Source organism: Rana temporaria, chromosome 5, assembly GCF_905171775.1.
Source record: "Rana temporaria chromosome 5, aRanTem1.1, whole genome shotgun sequence".
NCBI classification, from domain to species: Eukaryota; Metazoa; Chordata; class Amphibia; order Anura; family Ranidae; genus Rana; species Rana temporaria.
In genome coordinates, this window is record NC_053493.1 from 410237851 (window position 1) to 410262776 (window position 24926).

At 47.2% G+C, this 24926-nt stretch overlaps 1 protein-coding gene across 19 annotated transcripts in view; it reads right to left on the reverse strand.

Moving 5' to 3' along the window:
- Positions 1 to 24926, reverse strand: part of PTK2 (protein tyrosine kinase 2) — a 458969-nt gene that overhangs the window by 101261 nt on the left and 332782 nt on the right. For all 19 annotated transcript variants that reach the window (XM_040355020.1, XM_040355019.1, XM_040355017.1 and 16 more), the window contains 3 exons: positions 24167 to 24267; positions 21870 to 21959; positions 9546 to 9750 (listed from right to left, as the gene is read on the reverse strand). In XM_040355020.1, coding sequence (XP_040210954.1) covers positions 9546 to 9750; positions 21870 to 21959; positions 24167 to 24267 — 396 coding nt within the window. The remainder of the gene's footprint in view (positions 1 to 9545; positions 9751 to 21869; positions 21960 to 24166; positions 24268 to 24926) is intronic.

Below are 24926 nucleotides of genomic sequence, written 5' to 3' on the forward strand. Positions count from 1 at the left end.
TGTTGTGGCAGAGATTGCTGGCAGTTTTGCACTGTATGCTGCTATTTTACAGTTATCGTAAAAACAAAGTACTGATAACACAGGAGATCCGCCCACAGAGGGATGGTACCACTATAGCCCAATAAAAAAAAAAAGGTACTATAGCCCAATACAAAGGGAGGGAGCAGCCTACACAGGGAGGTACCAGAGCTGGTCCAGGTAGGAAGGTAGGATAGAGTACAGATGTGAGGAATTTTTTTGGCGCAATCCTGACCCATGCACTGTGTACTTAGCTCAATCCTGACCCATGCACTGTGTACTTAGCGCAATCCTGACCCATGCACTGTGTACTTAGCGCAATCCTGACCCAAGCATTGTGTACTTAGCTCAATCCTGACCCATGCACTGTGTACTTAGCACAATCCTGACCCAAGCATTGTGTACTTAGCGCAATCCTGACCCATGCACTGTGTACTTAGCGCAATCCTGACCCAAGCATTGTGTACGTAGCGCAATCCTGACCCATGCACTGTGTACTTAGCGCAATCCTGACCCAAGCATTGTGTACGTAGCGCAATCCTGACCCATGCACTGTGTACGTAGCGCAATCCTGACCCATGCACTGTATATGTAGCGCACCCGGCCCTTTGAGGGTAACCATACTGCTGATGCGGCCCCCGATGAATTTGAGTTTGAGTTTGCCACCCCTGATCTAGGGGTGGCATTGTATGACGGATTCACTTCTGTACAACCACAGTGCCCATACATGGATCAAAACACAGCCGGTCCCTGCTGATCCAGCTGAATTTCGATCCATGTATGGCCGATTTAACACAAAAGATGTGACTGCCATAATGCAATCTATCAGGATGGACAGATCTAAGTGGGCCTCTAAAGGATTCTGAAGGCCAGTGATGGAACTTAGGATGAGGATGAGTGTCTTTTATATTCTTAAAAAGGGCACAAAAACATTGTTTTCTAAACGGAAAAGAATTGGCAGATTTGTATAGAAAAAAAAAAAAACAAAGCAGCCAAAAAATACAAAGCAAAAATGATGCTGGAATTCCCATCACTCGGGATTTATAGCGATTCCTCCTCCTCTGTTGGGGATTCTCTTGGGAACACATTATTAGCATGAGCGGCTGAGTTTGGAAGTTAACATTTTTCATTTTCATTGTCAAAAACGTTTTTTTTTTTTATCTGTTACAGAGTTCATTTTGTTCCCAAAGGGGAAAATTAGTTACAGAGACATGATTAAAGCTAAAACTCTGAGATATTTTAAAATTCTCAACAATACATTTCCACAGAAAAAAAAAAAAAGCATTTTATTTTTTTCCACACTTGCATAGATTTTGCTAAATTCGGCATTTAAAAGTCCATGATGTCATTATTGTTGTATTGTTCCCAAGCACCACAAGGAGGGATCAAAGTTAGCGCCAACATTAACTCAGGATAGTGCTCGTCCCACGTTTCAGACTACATTTCCCATCATGCAATGGGAATTGTAGTATTGAATGGGTGCAGCAGACAATTATGGCATGGTTTAGGCTACATTCACACCTGAACGCGGCGTATGTTACCGCAATTTGCCATGACAAATTGCGTATTGCAGGCTGCAATAGCGTTGCGCTACAGGCGACAATACGCCTAGGTGTGAATGGAGCCTTAGTGAGAGAAGAAAAAAAAAGTTAGGCAGTGAGAAAGGGCAGGAAAAAGCAAGGGGCAATTTAAAGCCGAACTCCAGGAATTCTGCCAAATGCTGGATTACTATGGGTTAAGTCCAATGAGGGGCATGCCACCTTGTGGATTTATCGGTTAAATTTACACTTTACATTTTCTCTGGGTTCTGGGAGCCTAGCTATCGCTATATTTCCAGTGCTCCGAAGCTGGACCTTCTTGTCTCCGCTCCAGAAACTACAGATTCACATCCATCAGCTATGCCCCACCCCATTTCTCCAGCAGGGGGTTCACCGAGAATGGAAAGCTATTTCAATGTTTCCTTGGTGTGGAAAAGGTTGAGAAGAGCTGCTTTATAGTATTCCCCTTTTTCCTCCCCAAGCTGCTACATAAAAGGTTATTAAAGCAGAGCTCCACCCAAAAGGGGAAGCTCCACTTATTTGTCTCCCCCTCCCCTCCACTGCCACATTTGGCGGTGAGAGGGGAGCAGGTACCTGGTCTTGACAGGTACTCACTCCCACACATCTGGCTGACTTTGCCGTGGCGAACTCATCCGGAAGTTCAGCTTCCTTTCTCCTCCCTCCGCCGGGTGATTCAGAAAGCACAGCGTGCTTCGCCCATGCACAGTAGGGAACCGTCTGTCAAGCTGCAAGGCTTCACTGCCTGTTTCCCTTACCTGAGACGGTGGCAGGAGAACCCTGAGAGCCGACTGAAAAACAGGCTCAGGCGCAAACATCACTGGATTAGTGGACAGGTAAGTGTCCTAATATTAAGTCAGTGGTTACAGGTCTGCACTGGGGGGGTCTGCGCTGAAGGAGTGGGGTCTGTGTAACATGCAGGGTGTCCAGAGCTGTGGGGGTTGTATAATGTAAAGGGGTGCGGGGGGACTGTGTAATGTAAAGGGGTGCGGGGGGACTGTGTAATGTAAAGGGGTTCAGAGGTGCAAAGTGCTATGTAATGTAAAGGGGTCCAGAGGTGCAGGGTGCTATGTAATGTAAAGGGGCCCAGAGCTGCTGTGTAATGTAAAGGGGCCCAGAGATGCAGGGTGCTGTGTAATGTAAAGGGGCCCAGAGGTGCAGGGTACTGTGTAATGTAAAAGGGTCCAGAGGTGCAGGGGGCTGTGTAATGTGAAGGGGCCCAGAGATGCAGGGTGCTGTGTAATGTAAAGGGGCCCAGAGATGCAGGGTGCTGTGTAATGTAAAGGGGCCCAGAGATGCAGGGTGCTGTGTAATGTAAAGGGGCCCAGAGATGCAGGGTGCTGTGTAATGTAAAGGGGCCCCGAGATGCATGGTGCTGTCTAACGTAAAGGGGCCCAGAGATGCAGGGTGCTGTGTAAGGTAAAGGGGCCCAGAGATGCAGGGTGCTGTGTAACGTAAAGGGGCCCAGAGATGCAGGGTGCTGTGTAATGTAAAGGGGCCCAGAGATGCAGGGTGCTGTGTAATGTAAAGGGGCCCCGAGATGCATGGTGCTGTCTAACGTAAAGGGGCCCAGAGATGCAGGGTGCTGTGTAAGGTAAAGGGGCCCAGAGATGCAGGGTGCTGTGTAACGTAAAGGGGCCCAGAGATGCAGGGTGCTGTGTAATGTAAAGGGGCCCAGAGATGCAGGGTGCTGTGTAATGTAAAGGGGCCCAGAGATGCAGGGTGCTGTGTAATGTAAAGGGGCCCAGAGATGCAGGGTGCTGTGTAATGTAAAGGGGCCCAGAGATGCAGGGTGCTGTGTAATGTAAAGGGGCCCAGAGATGCAGGGTGCTGTGTAATGTAAAGGGACCCAGAGATGCAGGGTGCTGTGTAATGTAAAGGGGCCCAGAGATGCAGGGTGCTGTGTAATGTAAAGGGGCCCCGAGATGCATGGTGCTGTCTAACGTAAAGGGGCCCAGAGATGCAGGGTGCTGTGTAAGGTAAAGGGGCCCAGAGATGCAGGGTGCTGTGTAACGTAAAGGGGCCCAGAGATGCAGGGTGCTGTGTAATGTAAAGGGGCCCAGAGATGCAGGGTGCTGTGTAATGTAAAGGGGCCCAGAGATGCAGGGTGCTGTGTAATGTAAAGGGGCCCAGAGATGCAGGGTGCTGTGTAAGGTAAAGGGGCCCAGAGATGCAGGGTGCTGTGTAATGTAAAGGGGCCCAGAGATGCAGGGTGCTGTGTAATGTAAAGGGGTCCAGAGATGCAGGGTGCTGTGTAATGTAAAGGGGCCCAGAGATGCAGGGTGCTGTGTAATGTAAAGGGGCCCAGAGATGCAGGGTGCTGTGTAATGTAAAGGGGCCCAGAGATGCAGGGTGCTGTGTAATGTAAAGGGGCCCAGAGATGCAGTGTGTTGTGTAATGTAAAGGGGTCCAGAGGTGCAGGGGGCTGTGTAATGTAAAGGGGTCCAGAGGTGCAGGGTGTTGTGTAATGTAAATGGGTCCAGAGGTGCAGGGGGCTGTGTAATGTATAGGGGTCCAGAGGTGCAGGGGGCTGTGTTATGTAAAAGGTGTCCAGAGGTGCAGGGGGCTGTGTAATGTATAGGTGTCCAGAGGTGCAGGGGGCTGTGTTATGTAAAAGGTGTCCAGAGGTGCAGGGGGCTGTGTTATGTAAAAGGTGTCCAGAGGTGCAGGGGGCTGTGTTATGTAAAAGGTGTCCAGAGGTGCAGGGGGCTGTGTTATGTAAATGTGTCCAGAGGTGCAGTTGCGGAGAGGGGGTACACAGTAGTGACAAAGATGTTAAAGGATGCAGAGGTAAGCAGCATGTCAATTCTCGATTATTTTGTACACTTTAAGTTGGTGTCAGGGTTTCTTTAATGTTACCTGTATGACACTAGCAGTACATGGAGTTATGTTACTTCTTGTATGGAGAACACGTTCAGACACCGAAAAAGCACCAAACTCAAATCTGGAGATGAAATGTCTGCATATTTGTAAAACCAGCATGGAATGTTTTTTGAGCTATTTTTTTCCAAGAACTCAGACAAACTCGGTAATTGAAAGATCAAAAACAGACAAGTGAATCGTCAGACAAGACGTCCTTCCGAGGCCGAGGTTGAGAAGAGCCTCCGTCTCACAGAGGACTCATTGATAAAAGAATCGGACACTGGATGCTACCAAAACCCATGGCCTGAGCACAGGGCGCACATTGATCACGGGAAAATAAAATGTTCTAGAGAATCCGGCACACTAGAAACATTCTTCAAACAAATAAGAGTCATGGGTTCTGTATCTTCTTCAATTACACGAGAGAACTTTGTTCCCTAAATCTGCTTTTAAATGATTCCAAAATCAAAAAATTACATAGATCCCTATCTCTGCTCTTCTGTGCTTCTATACCAGTACAACACTCCCCTACCTTATTCCAGCATCCCAAAGCAAGGAAATTAGATTAAGCTATAGGGACATACACTATATTACCAAAAGTATTGGGACACCTGCCTTTACACACATGGGGGCAGATCCACATACATCTGCGCCGGGCGCAACGTATCCAAGATACGCTACGCCGCTGTAACTTACTTTTGTTTGGTTTGAATCCTCAACGAATTTGCGCCCTAAGTTACGGCGGCGTAGTGTATCTGTTGCGGCGTAAGGGTGCGGAATTCAAATGGAAGTGATGGGGGCGTGTTTTATGTTAATACGTTGTGACCTGACGTAAACAACGTTTTTTTTTTTTTTAACTGCGCATGCGCCGTCCCTGGGGGTATCCCAGTGCGCATTCTCGAAATTAAACCGGAAACAGCCAATGCTTACGACGGTGACGTCATTCTACGCAAATTCCTATTCGCGAACGACTTGCGCAAAAAATTCAAACTTGTACGCGGGAAGGACGGCCATACTTAACATTGAGTACGCCTCAGAATAGCAGCTTTAACTATACGCCGGAAAAAGCCGAATGCAAACGATGGAAAAAAATGCGCCAGGCCGACGTAGGTTTGTGGATCGCCGTAAATAGCTAATTTGCATACTCAAAGCGGATTTAGACGGAAACGCCACCTAGCGGCCGCCGAAAAATTGCATCTAAGATCCGAAGGCGTACTAAGACGTATGCCTGTCGGATCAAGCCGAGATGCCGTTGTATCTTGTTTTGAGGATTCAAAACAAAGATACGACGCGAGAATTTTTAAATTACGCCTGCGTATCAATAGATACGCCGGCGTAATTTCTTTGTGGATCTGCCCCATGACTTAATGGCATCCCAGTCTTAGTCCGTAGGGTTTAGTATTGAGTTGGCCCCGCCCTTTGCAGCTATAACAGCTTCAACTCTTCTGGGAAGGCCATCCACAAGGTTTAGGAGGGTGTCAATGGGGATGTTTGACCATTCTTCCACAAGCGCATTTCTCAGGTCAGGCTCACAGTCTCCACTCCAATTCATCCCAAAGGAGTTTAATCGGGCTGAGGCCAGTCAAGTTCCCCCACCCCAAACTCACTCATCCAAGTCTTTATGGACCTTGCTTTGTGCACTGGTGTGCAGTCATGTTGGAACAGAAAGGGACCATTCCCAAACTGTTCCCACAAACTTGGGAGCTAGAGCCCCCTCCACAGCCCGCCGTTCCATTAAGCGCTGGAGGGGCAGACCTCCGAGCAGACCCAAGAACTGAACAATCAGCGGTCTTTGATCACCCAGTTCTTGGTATAGAGCTGCCAGGGTGACAGCACTGGATCGATGCTGGGTAGGTATGTTTATTTTTTTTTTGGATTCTTGCACTTCTCTTTTAACACAGTGCACAGAAACCTATGAATTCAAATTCAATATAGTGAGAATTGCCTCTTAGCGTTGGCTTTCACCCCAATGCCAACTGGCATGGTCATCGCTTGGCTATGTTGTATATTTCTTTCAAGCAAATTCTTCCTAAAGGAGACGCAGAGCAAAAATTGCATACCTCCCAATATTTTGAGATGGGAATGAGGGACACTAGGGATGAGCTCTGGCGCGTTCGCACACTCCACGTGCAGAGCCCGCCAGAAAGTCTGCACGGCGCTGCGCTAACCATGGGCAGGGAGACATTTCCCGATCTCTGCAGCCGAGCATCGGGAATATCTCTCCCTGCCTGTGATTAGCGCAGCACCGTGCAGACTTCCTGGCGGGCTCTGCACGTGAAGTGTGCGAACACGCCAGAGCTCATCCCTAAGGGACACCTACTAACAAACGTATGTAGGCATAGGACACGGCCACCCGTACTTTTTTTTACCACCACTATTGCTTTATATTGGCTTTTAAAATTTACAAATGCAGCAATTTAGAATTTGGATGAGAAGTTAGCAAAATTTACATTTTTACAGCAAACAGTGCTCAAGGGGTTAAGTGTTCCCTAATATGTGTTTCTTACTGTAGGGGGGCGTGGCTGGGCGTGTGACGTCACTGATCGTCGTTCCCTATGACAGGGAACAGACGATCAGTGACAGGCTCACTAGGAAGCAGCGGGAGAGGTTTGTTTACACTTACCTCTCCCTGTTCTTCAGCTCTGTGAACCGATCGCAGAACACCGGCGGCGATCGGGTCCCGCGGACGAGGTCACAGAGCACAGGACCCACGGCTGGGCTTCTTAGAGGGGACGTACCTGTACGTCCATGTGCCCAGCTGTGCCATTCTGCCAACGTATTTAGTCGTGCGGCGGTCCCTAATCGGATAGTTAGAAAGTTTAAGATGAAGTGGAGCTCCACCCTAAAGTGGAACTCACACTGATCGGAACCCTCCCCCCCTCCGGTGTCTTATTTGACACACCTTTCAGAGGGGAGGGGGGTGCAGATGCCTGTCTAAAGACCGGTATTTGCACCCACTTCTGGCCACACAGTTTCGGGTTAACTGCGGGCAGAATGTCACCTCCCGTCCTCCCCCCGTTGTGCTCTGGGAACACTCGGCTCCTAGAGCACAGCGGGAGCCAATCAGTGGCGCAGCGCAACTCGCGCATGCGCCGTAGGAACCGGGTAGTGAAGCCGGAGTGCTTCACTTCCCGGTTCCCTCACTGAGGATGGCGGGGGGAGCAGCAGAGTGACGAGTGATCGCTCGTCCTCTGCTGCGGACGGAGCTGGACTCCAGGACAGGTAAGTGTCTTAATATTAAAACTCAGCAGCTGCAGTATTTGTAGCTGCTGGCTTTTAATATTTTTTTTTCCGTGGCACATCCGCTTTAAAAAGGAACAGAGGGAAATCTTCCAATGGGGACAGAAGGATTTCCTCTCATTTCCTGTTTTGGTTATGGGACAGGAAGTGAAGGGAAATCTCCCCGATGGAGACACAGATGGGTGTCCGTAGTATTTGTGTGGGTAAAGGAGGAGAGGTATCTCCTGATTAATCATTAGAACTGAAGAAGTGGCCTGGATAGGTCCAGTAATGTCTTCAACATTATGGAACAAGTCCAGATGAATGTGATTAACCACTAGAACAATTCTAATTAGGAAAACACAATTATAAACTGTTAAGTGGTTACATAAGAGAGGTTAGCTGACATTTTTTTTTAAAGGGCTCAAGAACAGTTATATCACTTATGTTTACCGCCCCCCCCCCCCCCCCCCCTCAAACATACACACTTTGACCTTTCTCATGTGTATTCCCACAGGTTTAGGGTCACACACCATGGCAAAAACATGTAAATATCCCAGACTGAATGACAATGTGTGAATGAAATGAAGCCTCCGGTTTAAAAAAGCAGCCCATGGAAACATAGGATCATTTCACTTCCTGTCTCCTCAGACCTGCGTCGTGCAGAGTAAACTCATTTTTTCTGGCGCATTTCATGTTCTAATTTGGGAAAGTAGTTTTCACTTGTTTTATACTTTGTATTCATCATGCACTGTAATCCCTAGAGATTGTATGGAGTCTTTGATGATGAATATAAAGGCTTCAGCCTGTGTAAGAGCAGTGTCTATGGAAAGCTTTACAGAACATTTGCACAGCTTTTCAGCTTTCAGTAAAAGCGCAGCTCAACCGCTGGGTTTTACCGCCCAGCCCCCCCCCCCCCCCCCCCCCCCAGCCACTGGTGTGAACAAGTCCTCAGACAGCTTTTAAAGCACATGCAATCTCCAGTTTATGGATGTTCACCTGAAATTTTTTTTTTTTTAAAAGCCAGCAGCAAATACGGCAGCTGCTGACTTTTAAAAAATGGACACTTGCCTGTCCAGGTCACCCACGACGTCAGCAGCCGAAGCCGAGCAGTAGCTCGGCTCTCAGCTTCCCCCGCCGCCATCCTCTGTGAGGGAATCAGGAAGTGAAGCGCGAGTCGCACTGCGCCGTTCTCACTGGTCCCCACTGTGTTCTGGGAGCCGTGTGTTTCCCAGAACACAACGGGGGGCGGTGTTGGGCGCAGAGGGGCGGGACAGAAAGTGGTGCAAATACACGTTCTATACAGGTATCTGAACCCCCTCCCCCCTGAAAGGTGTCAAATGTGACACCTGAGGGGGGGGAGGGCTCCGAAAAGTGGAGGTTTACTTTTGGGTGAATCTCCGCTTTAAGCCCAGAGCTGCTGGGAATCCCCTGTCACACGCTGGCTCCTCTCTCCAAGCCAGGGTGGATAACATTTTGATTTTTTTTTTTAAAACCAGCAATTTTTTTTTATTAAAATCAGATTTTTTTAGATTTAAATCGGATTTTATTTAAAGTGGGAAAGGTTTGAAGTATTTACGAACCGTTCCGAGTGTCACTGGTGCCCTTTGGCCAAATGCGGTACTGCACACCTCATTAGCTTGAATTCTGCTCGTTTTGCGAGACAACACTCGCGAACCAAGTCAGGATTAAAAAAAAAAGTTGCTCGTTATTCAAAATGCTCGTTAGCCGCGTTACTCGTAAACCGAGGTTTCACAGTAATGGAATTGTTGTTGGGGTAGAATATGGGGAGGCGAGTGTTGGAAAATTTCCTTAACCCGTAATATTCTAGTCACAGGTCTGTTACAAAGAAAATAAATAAAATTAAAAAAAACTTGACTGGGGCCTCACCTCAGTTGTGTTTTGAGTTCGGTAAACCGCGGTCTCCGGCTGGGGTCATACGCCCAGCACTTGGTCATAAGGCTGTAGAGTGTAGGGGGGCAGTTGGTTGGCATTGGTAAGCGCTCGCCGTTCTCTATCCGACCAATCACATCATTATTTTTCACTCCCTGGAAAGGCTTCACTCCATACATTAAGATTTCCCACATACAGACACCTGCAAATATACAAATAGAACGTTTAATTCCCCGCACAAGAGACGTCATTGCCCAGTAAAAATAGACAGGAAAAGCAGATTTTGCAGCCAACATACAGTATATATTTATATTAAAGTATATGGTGTAAACCCAATCAAAGAAATCTCAGAAGTTTTAATATTTTAAGTTTTTTTTTAAAAGCAATTGTCTGTAAATCTTCAGCTTTCTGTTTAAATATGTTTATTAAAATGTATTTTCAATTACCACAGAACAATTTGTTGTTACAAAGAAAGATGTACAAATGGCAAATAAAAGCAGTAGAAAATACATATAAAACGTTTCTACATCAGCCGATATCACACAAGACGGTAAGATTTGTATACAATATAAATCTCTTAAGACGCATTTCCTTACACATCTAACTAACTCAGAGTCCTTGAATAGATTCTGAAGTCGAATCTAACTAAGTTCAAGGCACTTCAGGTCATAAATAATAAACAGCACATATATGTAAAGACATGTCTGTACTGATAAATGCAAAAAATGGACAACTAGTAATATAAACCAAAAGGCCTACAACCATCCCCAACACCTCAGAAATAGTCTAGTTTAAGGATGAAACAGGGTGAGAAGAACCTAGACTTCTCAAGCCATATCATCATAGGTCAAGCAAGTCAGAGTATGGTTAAAATGAACCAAAAAAAAGAGGGGGGGGGGGGGAAAGTATCTCCGTGACACCCAATATAATTTTTCAACAATTTAGACTGAAAGAGATCTGGGATCAACAGATAGGTAACTGATCCAAGGCTCCCAGACAGCCTTGAAGAAATCCAGCCTATCATGTAAAATAGCAGTCATACGTTCATTTAGCATGATCCAGGAGAGTTTATGTTTAAGTTGTTCGAAAGGCAGTATGGCAGATTTCCACAATCTAGCTATAATCATTCTAGCTGAGATAAAGATACATTTTATGAGGCATTTATGGGGCTCAGCCCTGGTTCACACTGGGTACGATTTGGAACGATTTGAGATGCGATTTGACATGTCAAATTGCATCTCAAATCGGCGGCAATTGTCGGCAATGGCACTGTCCTAATCAGTGCGACGCCGCATCTGCGATTTCAAAAAGTAGTTCCTGTACTACTTTTTGCGATTTCGTGCCGCGATTTACATTAAATTGCGGCCGAAATCGCGGCAAAATCGCGGCCGCGAAATCGCGGTAAAATCGCGTATTTTACCGCGATTTTGAATTCGCAGCAGTGTGAACCTAGGCTCAGAGGCATTTTTTAGTTCGTATCCCAGCAACGCTTGTTTTGGCGATTTAACTAAATTTATTTGAGTAAGAGTATATATAAAGTTATAAACCCTAATCCAATAACGCCTCACCTTGGGGCACTCCCACCATATGTGATACACCGTCCCCTCTTTTCCGCACCCACGGAAGCAAAGAGGAGAAGCACTAGGTACAAAGGATGCAAGTCTAGAGGGAACCATGTACCATCTCAAAAGTATTTTGTAGTTTGCCTCGACTATAGAAGTGTTCATAAGTGAGCGTGACGCTCCCTGAGCCATTTTATGCCATTCAACAAGCTCAATAGTCTCCTGGATATCATTTTCCAATTTCTCCATATAACCGAATTTAACAGAAGAATCAGTCAAAATAGAATAGATAATAGAAATATGACCAAGATTCCTGTCGATTTTCCGACATTAATATTCCATTTTGGACATTGACGTTAAACTAGATTCACACTGTATATCAGCTATAAAACATTTTATTTGATCATAATTGAATTTTTCAGAAACTGGTATTTTATAACGTGTCTCTAGGAGTTTATATTGTAGCATTCCATTAGTATCACAGGCGTCTGCTATGCGTATCAGGCCTTTGTTCTTCCACCATTCAAAATTACTTGGGGTGAGCCCTGGGGTAAAAATTTTATTTCCAAAAATAGGAGCCATTGGGGAGTGAAGAGATAAAAAAATCTTCAGCTTTCAATAAAATAAACCCTTGTGCTCATGTCAAAAAGGCCTGTATTCCTCTTACTGGGTGACAACGTCCTGAGCTTTCAATGGAGATAAGGGATTGCTTCAAACCTCATCAACTCAACTCAGGACAAGTTAGGAGTTCACTGAAGTTCTGGAAAGAGCAACAAGTATTTTTCTGTACTTTTTTTTTTCAGGTATAAAACATAAGGAAATGTGTATGTATTGCTGAAATGTCGTCTTTTTTTTTTGCTCAGATATTAACACTTTTATTGTTGGCGACTCTTTCACAACTTTTTCACCTGCTGCAGAGTAAAGCAGGATTCACAAAGGGAACGTCTGTCAGCGCCCAGCTTGTCTTGTCAGGGGGACAAATTGAAGAGACGCTTGAGAGGGGATATGATTTCAATGTACAAATACCCTACGGGTGACCCCACAATAGGGATAAAACTTTTCCGCCAAAGGAAATTAACCACTTAACCCCCGGACCACATTGCTGGTCAAAGACCAGAGTACTTTTTGCGATTCGGCACTGCGACGCTTTAACTGACAAAAAAAAAAATTGCTGATCACCATCACTATTAAAAAAAAAATATTAATAAAAATGCCATAATTGTATCCCCTATTTTGTAAACGCTATAACTTTTGCGCAAACCAATCAATAAACGCTTATTGTGATTTTTTTAATGAAAAATATGTAGAAGAATACGTATCGGCCTAAACTGAGGGAAAAAAACTTTTCTTTATATATTTTTGGGGGATTATTATTATGGTAAAAAGTAAAAAATATTCATTTTTTTTTTCAAAATTGTCGCTCTATTTTTGTTTATAGCGCAAAAACTAAAAACCGCAGAGGTGATCAAATACCACCAAAAGAAAGCTCTATTTGTGGGGGAAAAAGTACGCCAATTTTGTTTGGGAGTCACATTGCGCGACCGCGCAATTGTCAGTTAAAGAGACGCAGTGCCGAATCAATCGCAAAGAGTGCTCTGGTCTTTGACCAGCAATATGGTCCGGGGGTTAAGTGGTTAAACACTGGCGCCCCAGTTCTCCCCCTACCGAGCCTTGGCTCCAATCAGACATCTGCATTCATCGATTCTAATACCAATAAGACGGGTAAAGAAAATCATGGCTGACCCCCAGACTGGAACAGAAAACATCATTTTTGTAATTAGCATTAAATAAGAAAATAGTTTGTAAAACAATCGTATCGTTTACATGAACAAAGCTGGAATGGCTCCCTTTAAATCCCAGGGATGCTGCCAACAGGCTGAAACTTCTAATGAAGTGGAGTAAAGAGACGACTTTCTCCATATACGGCCATTTCTGGCGATTTCGTGTAGAGAAATGTTCTGTAAACAAAGCAGGGGATTATTGTGACCTCGTAACTGAATTATTTCTGAAGTTGGCACCTTCTGGAGTTTATGTGAAATGTGAAGATGGTTTACATTTCCTGGGAGAAAAATCTACAATGCGGCAATTCCTAACAACCATCGATCATATGGGCCATGTGGGGGTATGTGAGCTGGAGAAATTCCCCAGCATGATCCTCCCCGCTGACAGCAAGTAATAATTCTGTATTAAGCCAGACCTATAAAAAAAAAAGGGAGACCCACATCTGCTCCCCCCGAAACGCAGAAGGAGCCCAATAATACTTACCTGGGCAACAAGAGGAGGAGGATCTGCTGCGAGCACATCATCAAACACACAGGAATTCAGTCACATGAACAAATGCTTTGGCGGTGGGGCGACATGACTGCCAGCGGTGAAAACGGTAGTGCCACTCAATGGTATTTTAAGGTACTGCAACCAGTTGTGACAAAGTACCGTATTTTCCGGCGTATAAGACGACTTTTGGCATGTAAAAAAATGCCTTAAAACTCGAGGGTTGTCTTGTACGCCGGGTACCTGTGTGTTCAGGCTGCGGGCATCCATTATTCAAAAGCCGAGCCTTCTCCTCCATGCTGTTCCGTGATTGGCGGAACACTCATTTTCCCAGCAGAGCCTCCGTTTCAGTGTTCCGCCTATCACGGATGCCTTCTCATCCTCGGTCTCGAACGAGAGGACATCCGTGATAGGCGGAACACTGAACAGAGGCTCTGCTGGGAAAATTAGTGTTCCGCCTATCACGGAACAGCATGGAGGAGGAGGCGCGGCTTTTGAATAATGGATGCCCGCAGCCTGACAAATGGTACCAACAGGAGAAGGTAGGGAGATTGTGACAGTGAGTTTGGCAATGGCACAGCGAGGCGTGTGTAATGGCACAGCGGGGCGTGTGTAGTGGCACAGCGGGGCGCGTGTAGTGGCACAGCGGGGCGCGTGTAGTGGCACAGCGGGGCGCGTGTAGTGGCACAGCGGGGCGCGTGTAGTGGCACAGCGGGGCGCGTGTAGTGGCACAGCGGGGCGCGTGTAGTGGCACAGCGGGGCGCGTGTAGTGGCACAGCGGGGCGCGTGTAGTGGCACAGCGGGGCGCGTGTAGTGGCACAGCGGGGCGCGTGTAATGGCACAGCGGGGCGCGTGTAATGGCACAGCGGGGCGCGTGTAATGGCACAGCGGGGCGCGTGTAATGGCACAGCGGGGCGCGTGTAATGGCACAGTGGAGGCATGTAATGTAATGTAATGGCACAGTGAGATTTGAGAAAAGCTGAAAAAAGCCTGTTTCTGTCAGCGGTTGTTCCTGTCAGACTAGTAGGAAGCGGGTAGTCTTATACGGCGAGTATATTCCAAAACCAAAATTTTAGCTGGAAAATTAGGGGGTCGTCTTATACGCCGGCAAATACGGTAGATGTAAACCCTGATTGAGATTTTAGGGGTCGATTTACTAATTGCAGAAAAAAAAACTTTGAACTCTTCAAGTGCAGTTGCTGCAGAACTTTGTAAATGTTTTTTTTTATTTATTTTGGGAACTTAAATAGCGCCGTCAATTCACGCAGAGCTTTACATATACAAATTGTAGATTCACATCAGTCCCCTGCCCTCAAGGAGCTGACAATCTAAGGTCCCTAACTCACATTCAGACAGAGTCCAATTAACCTACTAGCATGTCTTTGGGGTGTGGGAGGAAACCGGAGTACCCGGAGGAAACCCATGCAGGCACAAGGGGAGCATGCAAACTCCAGGCAGGTAGTGTCGTGGTTGGGATTCAAACCAGCGACTCTTTTGCCGCTAGGCCAAAATGCTAACCACTACACCACTGTGCTGTAAATGAGCAGAATCTCTGCTGACTTCCATCATCCAATCATGTGCAAGCAAAAAAATAGGATTTTTTGTACTCACCGTAAAATCCTTTTCTCTGAGTCCATGGATGGACACAGCTCCTTAAATCTTGACAAGTGGGTTATGTTCCCTGTTTACAGGAGAGGACTTACTGTAAACAGGGAACATAACCCACTTGTCAAGATTTAAGGAGCTGTGTCCGTCCATGGACGATAAGAGAATTTTTTTTTTTTTTACCTTGCATGTGATTGGGTATTCTTTGCAAAGTGAAGCTTTACCTCATTTACTAAGCTTTGGAGCAACTGCCCTTGCGGAGTGCACTTGCACTTTGTAAAGTGCAAAGTCTATTTGTCTTTAATAAATCAACCACTTCGTTTGCTAAAGCTCCTTGTATAAAACTATTTTTTTCCTTTTTTGCATCTCATTGTTGCCGATCTCCTGCAGCCCCATTCCAGCTACTTCATTGATACATGCACTCTAGCAATGGCTGCATAGAATTCAACTGGGCAGATTTTCTAAATCGCGACAACAATGGCTGCCTTGCTATGACCTTCTGTAGTCTCCACTGTAAGTACATATAAAATTAGACGGCGTGCGCTAGACCTAAAAGGTGTGATCTTCAGTCCTAAAGCTGAGTTTCACCCAAAAGTGGAACTTCCGCTCATCCGATTCCCCCCCACCCCCCATCCCCCTCCGGTGCCACAATTGGCACCTCTGACAGGTATCCTTTCCCACTACCAGGAGCATCAGCAGCAGGTAATGTCACAGCTGGGAAACACTCCTCCCAGGGCTGGACTGGGACAAAAATTTGGCCCTGGACTTCATCCAGACTGGCCCACTTTGACAGGTCTCTCCCACGGCGGCCGGACAACTCCCGCACCCCCCCGGCAACCCAAGCCCCCTCTCCCCCTTCACTAGCCATTTTAGTTTATTAGAGTAGAGCGGCTGGTACTGGTACTCTTATAGGCAGTACCAGTGGGGAAGCTAGACATTATTTCACCCGGGGGAAAAGAATACGTTTGGTGCCCCCCCCCTTATGGGACAAGATTAGGCAGAAGTGAGAAACTACAAGGCCATAGCTGTTGAGTCAGCTGTCTGTCCCCTCCCCCATGCTCCTCTGTCGTCGTCCCTGCACCTCTGGTCCTCCCCCTGCTTCTTTGTTCCCCCAGGTGAGCGCTGCGGGGAGGGAGAGGAGGTGAGCGCTGCAGGAAGGGAGAGACAGAGGAGCGGAGGGGGGACGCGGTCCACCGTCACTGAAGCCATATCAGCCCACCGGGAAACTCCCTGTAGTCCCAATGGCCAGTCCATCCCTGCCTCCTCCTTCCCCTGTTGCCGGACTAGTAGAACGGAGCAGGCCTCGTGCAAGCACAGTAGGGTTCCTGGCATGAAGCCAACAGACTACACTTACCCGCGGACCTCCGCTTTAAGAGGCAGCTCTCGTATCATATGGGGTATGGGAAGCAGTTAAAAAAGGATGAGAGTGCCCATAGACTGGTGTGGGTGCAGTGTGCTAGTGTGGGGTTAAAGCAGGGGTCTCAAACCGACGGCCCTCCAGCTGCTGCGAAACTACAAGTCCCATCGTGCCTCTGCCTGTGGGAGTCATGATTGTAACTGTTAGTCTTGTAATGCCTTATGGGACTTGTCGTTTTTCAACAGCTGGAGGGCCGCCAGTTTGAGACCCCTGGGTTAAAGCAAGCAGTGGGGAGGCGATACAACGCCTCCTAACCGCCTGTCAAATGCTCTCTGAAGAGAGATCTGAACACAGATCACTTTTTAGAGAGCAAAGCTTGTGTGAATGAATCCTTAGTGGATGGAGGATAACAGCCACAGACAGATGGAGATGTTTGCAGACCAAAGTTAGTGTGAACAAGCCCTTCATGCTGGACTCCAGAAAGATATAAAAAAGACACACATGAATGCAGATTTATGTTCAATAATAAAAAAATATATATTTTTTAGGATGCAAGCAGTGCAAGTACCTGAAATAATTAGAATAGCTGCGCGCTGACACCCAATAGTGAAAACTAAACAGATAAATAGAAATAGCTGCTGCTGTCTCCTATGTGTTTCCACAAATAAACAGAATCAAAATGTATAAAATGTAACAGCGCTGCTAATGAATGAATAAGTAAAAAATATGACAACCACATCTAAACAGTGAATAAAAGTCCAAAAGCGACATAAAAGTAATAAATCTTCTTATTAAAGTGAAAAAATCGCGGGTAAATTTGAGATTGTGCTTTACTGTGACTCCACAGCACTTGTTAAGGTGCTCCCACCACCGAGTGCAATTCACTCTCACCTCCTTATAAGATCCTGCAAGGAGTCAAACACGCCTTGCACACAGTGCAATTCTCCTTTAAAGTGACACTAAAGATTCCCTTTTTTTTTTAACCACTTGCTTACTGGGCACATATACCCCCTTCCTGCCCAGACGAAATTTCAGCACTGCGTCGCTTTAACTGACAATTGCGCGGTCGTGCGACGTGGCTCCCAAACAAAATTTACGTCCTTTTTTCCCCATAAATAGAGCTTTCTTTTGGTGGTATTTGATCACCTCTACGGTTTTTATTTTTTGGGCTATAAACAAAAAAAAATTTTTCTCTCAGTTTAGGCCGATACATATTCTTCTACATATACCCCAAAAAAAAAAAATCGCAAAAAGCGTATAGTGATTGATTTGCGCAAAAGTTATAGTGCCTACAAAATAAGGGACAGAATTATTACTTTTTTTCTTTTTTTACTAGTAATGGCGGTGATCTGCGATTTTTATTGTGACTGCGACATTATGGCGGACACATCGGACACTTTTGACACATTTGTGGGACCATTCACATTTATACAGCGAACGGTGCTATAAATATGCACCGATTACTGTATAAAGGTGACTGGCAGGTAAGGGGTTAACACTAGGGGGCGAGGAAGGGGTTAAATGTGTTCCCTACTAGCGATTCTAACTGTGGGTGGAGGGGGACTGACTGGGGAGGTGACCGATTTGTATCCCCATGTACAAGGGACACAGCATCAGTCTCCTCTCCCTGACAGGACGTGGATCTCTGTCTTCGCGTCCGCCAGGCACGCGCATCGGCACCGCAGTGGCGCACCCCCCAGTGGCCAGAGGAGCCGAGGGCGTCCTCTCGGCATTGTAGAGCCACCCTGTGGCCGTCATTTTACAATGCCGGAGGTTCCAAGTGGTTAAGCAAACATGTCATACTTACCTCCACTGTGCATTTCTTTTTGCACAGAGTGGCCCCGATCCTCCTGTTCTGGGGTCCCAGGGTGGCTCTTGTGGCTCCTCCCCGCATTAGATAACCCCCTGTGGGAAGCGCTCTCCCGAGGGGGTTACCCTGCGGGTGCGCTCCTGTCTCATACACTCGGCGTACATAGACGCCTAGTGTATGACTCAGCCCCACCCCCCTGGCGCCTGCGTCATTGGATTTCATTGACAGCAGCGGAAGCCAATGGCTGCACTGCCATCAATCTAACCAATCAAAGCTGGGACTCCAAGGAGAGAAGGACGGCAGGTAAGTAAAACGGGGGGGGGGGGGGCTGAGGGACCGGACATAGGATGCATTAAGGTGAAAAAACAAAGGTTTACAACCCCTTTAAGGATGGCTCCACACTGGTCCTCACTAGTTCCTGGTAAGCTTTGTGAGGGCATAGCTCACTATGCTGTTGCCGGACTAGTAGAACGGAGCAGGCCTCGTGCATGCACAGTAGGGATCCTGGCGTGAAGCCAACAGGCTACACTGCCGGGTACCCTTACCCGCAATGGCGGCAGCATGCACCCGGCAGCTGATGGAAACATCAGCTGCAGTGCCGACATCGCTGGACTCCAGGACAGGTAAGTGTCCTATTATTAAAAGCCAGCAGCTGCAGTATGTGTAGCTGCTTGTTTTAATTATTTTTGTTTTTGGGGCGGACCTCCGCTTTAAGAGGCAGCTCTCGTATCATATGGGGTATGGGAAGCAGTTAAAAAAGGATGAAGGGAACGAGTCTTCGTAGCAGACGCAGAAGATGGTGAGAGCCGCCGACTACTGACCCAATTTGTGCATCCATTGCCATGTTGGAGTCAAAAATTACTCTGAGGCTTTTGACTTTGGTGCTAGGGGTAATGGTTTGACCCAAGATGGGCGGGGGTATCCATGGCGTCCTTGCAAGTCTCTTTTGGTTTGCGTGGAGCAGAAGTTGTTCTGTTTTTTTATCCATTGAGTTTAAGGTGACTCTCTGTCATCCAATGGTCTATCAAAGTGAGGCATTTTTCTAGACCGAGGTATTGGTCCTTTTTGTTGTTTATGCGAAAGTAGAGTTCAGTGTCGTCAGCATAGGAATGGTAGAGTAGGTCGTGGTTACTGATAATTTTGAAGAGTGGGCGAAGGTAAATATTGAATAGCGCGGGCGACAGGGGTGACCCTTGAGGGACTCCACTGCTCGGCGCTCCAATGAGCATGGAGAAGTAGAGCAGGAATGATGCTAACTGACAGTCAGCATCACTCTGCTTGGGGAGGAGTGAGAACCGAGCCATCGGCGGTGTTCGGTGGCTCGGTTCTCAGTGCAGAGACGGCAGGGGACAGCTGCAGCATCAGTCTGATGAGAGAAGTATGCATAGGGAATAAAAAATAAAAATAAAAAATGTACTTCTCTTAAAGGGGAGTTCCACCCACAATTTCACTTTTTAAATATACATACCCCTGTAATACACAAGCTTAATGTATTCTAGTAAAGTTAGTCTGTAAACTAAGGTCCGTTTTGTTAGGTTGTTACAGCATTTAGATAGTTTATAATCTAGAAATAGACCGTGGCCATCTTAAAGCGGTGGTTCACCCTCCTTCACATCATTAGACCATTACATTCGGCATCGTAGCGCGAGCTACGGTATGCCGGTCTTAAATTTTTAATCCCCGTACTCACTGTGCTATCACTCATTGAAGAATCCGACTCCCGCGGGGAATGGGCGTGCCTATGGAGAGGGAGGATGATTGACGGCCGGCTCTGGCACCCGAAGACAGCCGGAGTAGGTCTCGGCTCTTCACGGCGCGTGCGCACAGGCTATGCGCAGGCGCCGTGAATAGCCAAGCCTATTTCGGCTATTTCCGGAGAAGCGTGACGTGCCAGGGCCGGCCGTCAATCACCTTCTCTCACCATAGGAACGCCCATTCCCCGGAATCTTCAATGAGCCATAGCACAGTGAGTACGGGGATAAAAAATGTAAGACCGGCATACCGTAGCTCGCGCTACGATGCCGAATGTAATGGTCTAATAAAAAAAAACATTTTTTTTTTTTTAACAGGGTGAACCCCCGCTTTAAGCGTGGGCATCATGAAGCCAGACTGTATGACTTCCTGGATTTCAGCTTTGCATATCTCGCACATGCTCAGTGCACAAGCAATGTAATTGATTTCAGTCAGGTTTGCAAGGACTACTGGGATACATGATGCCTATCCCAGAAACCCTTGCAAATAGCCTAGGCAAATAAGGAGGAGGAAGTAATGAAGGATTACAAAATAAAGGTATTTACAAGCAACAAATTAAATAAAAATTGTCCATTCTCAACACTATGAGATTAGAGCATGCAGCACAGACAAACATAAAAAAATGGGTGGAACTCCACTTTAAGTTCCGCTTTAGTTATCATTCTCTGGGTAAATGCAACATTCACTTGGAAAATATTCTTAGAATAGGTTTTATTTAACAATGAAATCCATACCATAACACGTATAATAGTTGACACGTCCTAACTGTATGTAATTAGAATATACCGTATTTATCGGTGTATAACGCGCACTTTTTTCCCCTTAAAATCAGGGGGAAATCGTGGGTGCGCGATCCCCGCTGTCTCTGAGCGCCGCAGCCTAGAGCAGAGTGTACTGCGCACTCGGCTAGGCTTGGCCACGCACGGTTCCGCCCGCTGCAGCCTAGAGCCGAGCCGAGTGTACTGCGCACTCGGCTAGGCTCGGCCACGCTTGGCTCCGCCTGCAGCCACGCGAGAGAAGCCGAGACAAGCCGAACACACAGGAAATCTGGCTCCTCTTGGCTCGGCCGAGGCACCAAATCCAAAAACAAACACCGCTGCAACCCGGGCAAGGTGCGCATGGACTCGCAGACGGACACTCACAAGGCCGCAGAGGGACACCTCCAAAGCCGCAGAGGGACACCTCCAAAGCCGCAGAGGGACACCTCCAAAGCCGCAGAGGGACACCTCCAAAGCCGCAGAGGGACACCTCCAAAGCCGCAGAGGGACACCTCCAAAGCCGCAGAGGGACACCTCCAAAGCCGCAGAGGGACACCTCCAAAGCCGCAGAGGGACACCTCCAAAGCCGCAGAGGGACACCTCCAAAGCCGCAGAGGGACACCTCCAAAGCCGCAGACGGACACCTCCAAAGCCGAAGACGGACACCCACAAGGCTGGACGGACCCCGCGCAAGGAAGCTGCAGACGGACACCCACAAGGCTGGACGGACCCCGCGCAAGGCCGCAGACGGACGCCGGACAAGGTCGCCGATGGACGCAGGGCAAAAATGTAAGGTTTTTTTTTCCTTAAACTACCTTTCTAATAAATACGGTAAGTACTATACAGATCACTGTATGGATTTCATGGACTAATCTAAGCACTACATTCTAAGAATATTGGATCAGTAGAGAAAATTCCTTAGGAGCCACCAATTTTTCCCCATTCATACAGCAGCCAAAGCCTTTTTCAACACTGAGAAAAATCCCTAAAATTACAGCGGAAATGATTAGTCGGTGTGCTGCCCTCTCCCGCTCGCTGTTCCTGAGGCAGCGCACCACCTACAGTGCAGATGTGTTCCACCGGCTGTGCGAGTCTTGCAATGATTTATCAAAGACACAAGAACAGATGAATACCTGATGTCACAGGGAAAAAAATGAAGCGCATATTTCACAGCCAAAGAGGAAAAATAAAACGGATCTGACTCACCAAACATCCACACATCGCTGGCAGAAGTAAAGCGTCGGAAATTAATGGACTCGGGAGCCATCCACTTAATAGGCAATTTACCTTTGGAAGCTGTACGGAGGATGGAGAAAAGCTTCAGATTAATCTCTGTATAAAAAAACTGCTTACAATTCATTCATTTCATTTTCTGAAACAATTTACAAGCCCTGAGCTTCTGATGAAGATTGAATGAAGTGTTTTTTTTTTGCATACATATTAATCAGTTTCCCTTCTCTGGCCTTTCCATGTAACCTGCAATTGAAAGGCATTTAAAGCAGAGCTAAACTCTGTGATACTCGCCTATCCAACAGTCTGATGTCACTCGCTGGCAGCTTTTACTAGCCTTCCTCCAGGTGCTGGGCTGCAACCGTCTTTATTGGCCGGCACAGGACGACGTCCACTCCTGAGCATGTATACAGCCATCCCGGCACACAGGCGCTGGGCCAGAATGTAAACTGAGCTGAGCTTGTGCAGCTCAAAATACATTTCTTCCACAATAAAGAGCCCGCCTGGTAGCAGTTTCATCTGGTTGCCTCTATTAAAGGGGTTGTAAAGGTACAATTTTCTTTCCCTAAATAGCTTCCTTTACCTTAGTGCAGTCCTCCTTCACTTACCTCATCCTTCCATTTTGCTTTTATATGTCCTTATTTCTTCTGAGAAATCCTCACTTCCTGTTCTTCTGTCTGTAACTCCACACAGTAATGCAAGGCTTTCTCCCTGGTGTGGAGAAAGCCTTTTGAGGGGGTCCTGGCTCTCCTGCTCGCCCCCTCCCCCCTCAAGAGGCTTTCTCTACACCAGGGAGAAAGCCTTGCATTACTGTGTGGAGTTACAGACAGAATAACAGGAAGTGAGGATTTCTCAGAAGAAATAAGGACATTTAAAAGAAAAATGGAAGGATGAGGTAAGTGAAAGAGCACTGCACCAAGGTAAAGGAAGCTATTTAGGGATTTTTTTTCCCTTTACAACGCCTTTAAATGTCCTTATTTCTTCTGAGAAATCCTCACTTCCTGGTCTTCTGTCTAACTCCACACAGTAATGCAAGGCTTTCTCCCTGGTGTGGAGTATCGTGCTCGCCCCCTCCCTTGGACTACAGGAGAGTCAGGACGCCCACTAACACACAGCTCCTTTATCTGCAACGTAGAGAGCGTCCTGACTTTCCTGTAGTCCAAGGGAGGGGGCGAGCACGACACTCCACACCAGGGAGAAAGCCTCGCATTACTGTGTGGAGTTACAGACAGAAGACCAGGAAGTGAGGATTTACATGAACGAATAGCCGCGCCGTCGTCCCGGATCGCTCCCCGCGGAAATCCGACCGCCGCATGTAGCGGGGGGGGGGGGGGGGTCGGGACCCCCGACCCACGTCTAGGCATGGACGTACAGGTACGCCAATGTGCCTGTACGTGCCATTCTGCCGACGTATATGTACATGCGGCGGTCTGGAGCTCAAAAACGCTGCGTTTTTGAGCGTTTAACGTCTGACGTTTTTACAGCTCTAAAGCTGGAGCTTCAGAACGCACTGGTCCTGGTTTTTTTTTGCAGCTTAAAAACGGCTCAGCCATCTACAGCTCAAAAACATCATGGTGGGCATGAGGCCATAGACTAACATGGAGAGCTGTTTTTAAGCTGCAAAAAGCGCTCAGAAAAGTGGCTCTAAAAACGTCCATGGAAATGAAGCCTTATATTTGCAATGTAAAGGAAAAACTAAAATAAAAAAGTAGGGGGAACGGTGCCCCATCATTGGTGTCAGTTGATGGAATAGTGCCCCAAGGGCCAGATAAAAGGGCCACAGTTTAGAGACCACTGGTCTAAGGGCCCGTTGAAACATATTGCCATGACTGGCCTTTTAAGCACTGGAAGAATACCAGTCACCCCTAGGGTACATGGAAACGTTTTTATGTATGCCCCGTTCGCACGGCAATGAAGCCTGGAGTTGCGATGCAGTGAGCTGTGATAACATGCAGCACCCTGGACAGCACGGCATGTGACAGCAAATTATCACAAAGCACAACACTGCTGCGTGGAGAATAAATGAATGAATAAAGCGTCTTTTTGTGGACTTTAAATAAAGTTGATGACACCGCCCCCTCACCGACAGCTGCCTGCACAGTAAATCGCTTCGGTTTAGTGTATGAGCAGCGTGGACAGGCCCTAAAGCAGATACGAATATTTCTTTCCCTATTCTGTTTATTTTACCCTATAACTATTTGGCGCAGCGGTTCCATATTACTGCATCATTAAATTCCCCACCAACACTGAAAAGAGCAATGCATACATCTCACCTTTATAATAAGTACTGTCCTCCATATACCGAGAAAGCCCGAAGTCTCCTAATTTGACGCAGTCGGTAGATGAGACCAGTACATTCCTAGCAGCGATATCTCTGATAAAAGAGATTTGGAAATGTTAAGACACAAGATAGAACACGTAACAGAATGACTGTGCAGCAGAGGCGTTGCTAGGGGGGTGCGGTCCGCACCGGGTGACACCCGCTAGAGGGGCGACACCATCCCGTTTTTTTTTTTTATTGTTTATTTTTTTTAGCTGACATGCCCAGCCTGCCCTGTGCCACCCCAGCCTGCCCTGTACCACCCCAGCCTGCCCTACCACAGCCTGCCCTGTACCACCACAGCCTGCCCTGTACCACCACAGCCTGCCCTGTACCACCTAAAACTTTCCCATGCCACCCCAACTTGCCCTGTGCCACCCTAACTTGCCCTGTACCTCCCAAATCTGCCCTATGCCACCATAACTTGCCCTATACCACCCCAACCTGCCCAATGCCACCCTAACTTGCCCTGTACCACCCCAACCTTTCCCATGCCATCCCAACTTGCCCTATGCCACCCTAACTTGCACTATACCACCCCAACCTGCCCTGTGCCACCCTAACTTGCCCTGTACCTCCCAAATCTGCCCTATGACACCATAACTTGCCCTATACCACCCCAACCTGCCCAATGCCACCCTAACTTGGCCTGTACCACCCCAACCTTTCCCATGCCATCCCAACTTGCCCTATGCCACCCTAACTTGCACTAT